The sequence below is a fragment of the Hipposideros armiger genome, unplaced genomic scaffold, assembly GCF_001890085.2.
Source record: "Hipposideros armiger isolate ML-2016 unplaced genomic scaffold, ASM189008v1 scaffold_871, whole genome shotgun sequence".
Classification (NCBI taxonomy): domain Eukaryota; kingdom Metazoa; phylum Chordata; class Mammalia; order Chiroptera; family Hipposideridae; genus Hipposideros; species Hipposideros armiger.
The window spans coordinates 49,390-52,471 of NW_017732221.1; the positions used below are offsets into that span (position 1 = coordinate 49,390).

The window sequence follows — 3,082 nt, forward strand, 5'->3', positions numbered from 1 at the left end:
TTTGTTTTGTTTGGTTTTTCTGTCAGCATGTTTCTTGGGATCAATGCTTTGAAAATGTGATACTTTGTTACCCATTTTATAATTACATTGTAACTTCCTTGAGAGTACATACCCCACATATTTTCAGGAAAATTGTGGATGCTTTGTTTTGCCATAATAAGTGAAGTGTCTGGGGACTGATTTAGAGTTCCAAAGCACTGGGTTGAATCCCAACTCTGCCTCTGACTGGTTATGTGACCTAAACCAATATGCTAATTGCTATAATTTTTAATGTTCTCATTTATAGAATAATAATGCCTTATTTACAAAATGAGAATAATAATTTTTTATAATATAATGGTAGTAATACTTCATTTATCACTTTGTTGAGAGGATTTTAAACACTTTCTACTTAATTTATTAGCTTGGTATATGGTAAATACTCAACAAATTAAACCTATTGTTATGATCATCATCATTATCATCATCAGGCTTTCCATCAGTCAGCAGAAACAAGCCTTAAGAACAAAAATATTGAGGAACCAAAATGGTTGAACTGGACACAGGAGACACAAGGGCAGGCGAGAAGGTGATCTGTAGACATCAGGAAGATACAGGACCCAATTAGGAAAATCAATGCCAGAGCAATCTCTTAAATGTGCAGTGCTGGTCATACTCTAGCGTAATTAGTGCCTCATAGTAAACAACAACAAAATACTAGTTTCTGAAACTCTGCATAAAGCAGGCAGTGAGGAGTCGCAGCTTCTTACTCTACATAAAGCATGAATCATCCTGGATGCCTTTGTGCATGTTTACATTAGGTAATTTCACTTTTGCCAGGGTCCTAAACAAAAATTGATCTTGGAAGCCAAAGACTGTATTTCTGAGTTGATCTTCTCTTCCAACTTGTTTACGAATATTCCTAGTCAGAATGTTTGTTCGCCCATGGGCTGAGTTAGCATTCTTCTTCTCTTCTATTCCTCTTTGGAAATAAGACAGGAATATCTATTTGGTAGAGATCCACATCACGAAAGTCAGTACCTTCTCATTGAGTTGATGGCATCACTGTGAACCCAGAAAGAATTCACCACGTTTCTTATCTATTAACATAGTCCCAAATCTGAGTGCCCCCTGATGCTTTTCTTGATGCTGCATTATTTTAAGATCAGCCCATGTAGTTAATAGACCTAATCATTACCGTTTGAAATTTCTTCAGTTTCTTTGAGTCAAATGGTACCTGAATGATTCATAAACAAGTCTTTCACTGTTGCCTTTTTAAGTGAGTCCTTTGATATTAGTGTCATGAATTAATGATGTTTTGTGATGTACTTTTGTGTCAGAGCTTTGGAAGTCTTGCTTTAGCTGCCACTGTATCAATTAAATACTTTTCCCCCTTCTATTGATAAATCTTTAAAGAGTTAGTCAGCATGTTCTTTATTACTTTGAGAGTAGTCAGACCAGAAGAAAACAACTGGTTCAAAATCTCAGTATCCATGGTTCCTTTTTATTTTCTTCCAGAATCATTTGTTGACCACATAAATGTTTTTGCAAAGAGTGTGTTAGTTGTCAAAGGTTTTATTTATCTGGAATTTTAATAATGCTTTTCTAAAATGCTATCTCAACATAATGCTTGCTGACAGGAGAGTTAGAGCTTTTTAACCCTTCAATGCTTGTATTAGCGCTATAGGAATAATGATGCCTAGTTTATCGGATTAATGAGATAATAACATACATTTGCAAAGTATCTAGCACACTGTCTGAAGCACAGTAAGTACTAAACAAATAATCATTCTCATCATGATGTTGATTCCATACCTTCTAATAATACCAAAAACAAACAAACAGACAAAAAAAAAAACACCAACATATTTCTCGCTTAGGTCTTTACTGGGATCTTTGCAGCTGAAATGGTTTTAAAACTAATTGCCATGGATCCATATGAGTATTTCCAAGTAGGATGGAATATTTTTGACAGCCTTATTGTGACTTTAAGTTTAGTGGAGCTTTTTCTATCAGATGTGGACGGATTGTCAGTTCTGCGATCATTCAGACTGGTAAATATAGACCAACGTTACATTATATTCTGTATATAAAAGGGTGTTTTCTTGACTTTGCATTATTATTATTATTACTATTATTATTATTTAGATCTTTTGGAGGTTTAAATCAAAAGACAAGATTAGGTCCAGATAGCTAGTAAAATAAAATTCTTTCAGTAACAAATGCACTTAAAGAGCTCAAAAACCACATGTATATTTAATTTTAGAATCTTGAGGAAATATTCAGTTGTATACACTAGTATAACAGAAGTTGTATATACTAGTATAACAGAAAATATTTCTTTACCCAGTGGGACAATAATTTATTTATTGGTAAGAAGTTTATGGTTGACAGAATTTCAGTCATTATAATATAGTCGTTACTTTGTGGATTTGATCATTCAAGATCAAATCATTGTTTTCAACACAATTCTTTTCTGATTAAAAAAATACCAAAAAAACATAGGCTTTTTAAAGCATTTTTCTTTAGCATGTTGGGCTTCATTTCTATGTCAGCATTAAAACGTTTATAAAAATAGCAGAAAACAGAATTAAGGATAAATTATCAATTCCAAAGGGAACATCTGAAACCATGTTAAGAGGCTTCTATAGCAATCCTGAATTAAAATTATACACTTTCTTCAAAACGTGTGGTTATTATAGTGTGGTAAGCATATCAAGAGTATTGGAAAATAGATGAAAAATAGAAACAATTTTTAGCTACATAATGACAATATTTTGGAACTTAAAATTTGGAATAAAACTCAAGACTGGAAACATTAAAACTTATCATAGTAATTAATATTATGCTTTGTGTTTACTTTTAGCTCAGAGTTTTTAAACTGGCAAAATCCTGGCCTACCCTGAACATGCTGATTAAGATCATTGGCAATTCAGTGGGGGCTCTGGGTAACCTCACCTTGGTGTTGGCCATCATCGTCTTCATTTTTGCCGTGGTCGGCATGCAGCTGTTTGGTAAGAGCTACAAAGAATGTGTCTGCAAGATCTCCAATGATTGTAAACTCCCACGCTGGCACATGAATGACTTCTTCCACTCCTTCCTG

At 33.7% G+C, this 3,082-nt stretch overlaps 1 protein-coding gene across 1 annotated transcript in view; it reads left to right on the plus strand.

Moving 5' to 3' along the window:
- The window catches only part of LOC109374887 (sodium channel protein type 9 subunit alpha-like), a 108,105-nt gene that overhangs the window by 38,501 nt on the left and 66,522 nt on the right, over positions 1-3,082 (plus strand). Inside the window, 2 exon segments of the mRNA XM_019629847.1 lie at positions 1,860-2,033; positions 2,846-3,076. Of these exon segments, the coding sequence (XP_019485392.1) occupies positions 1,860-2,033; positions 2,846-3,076 (405 nt within the window).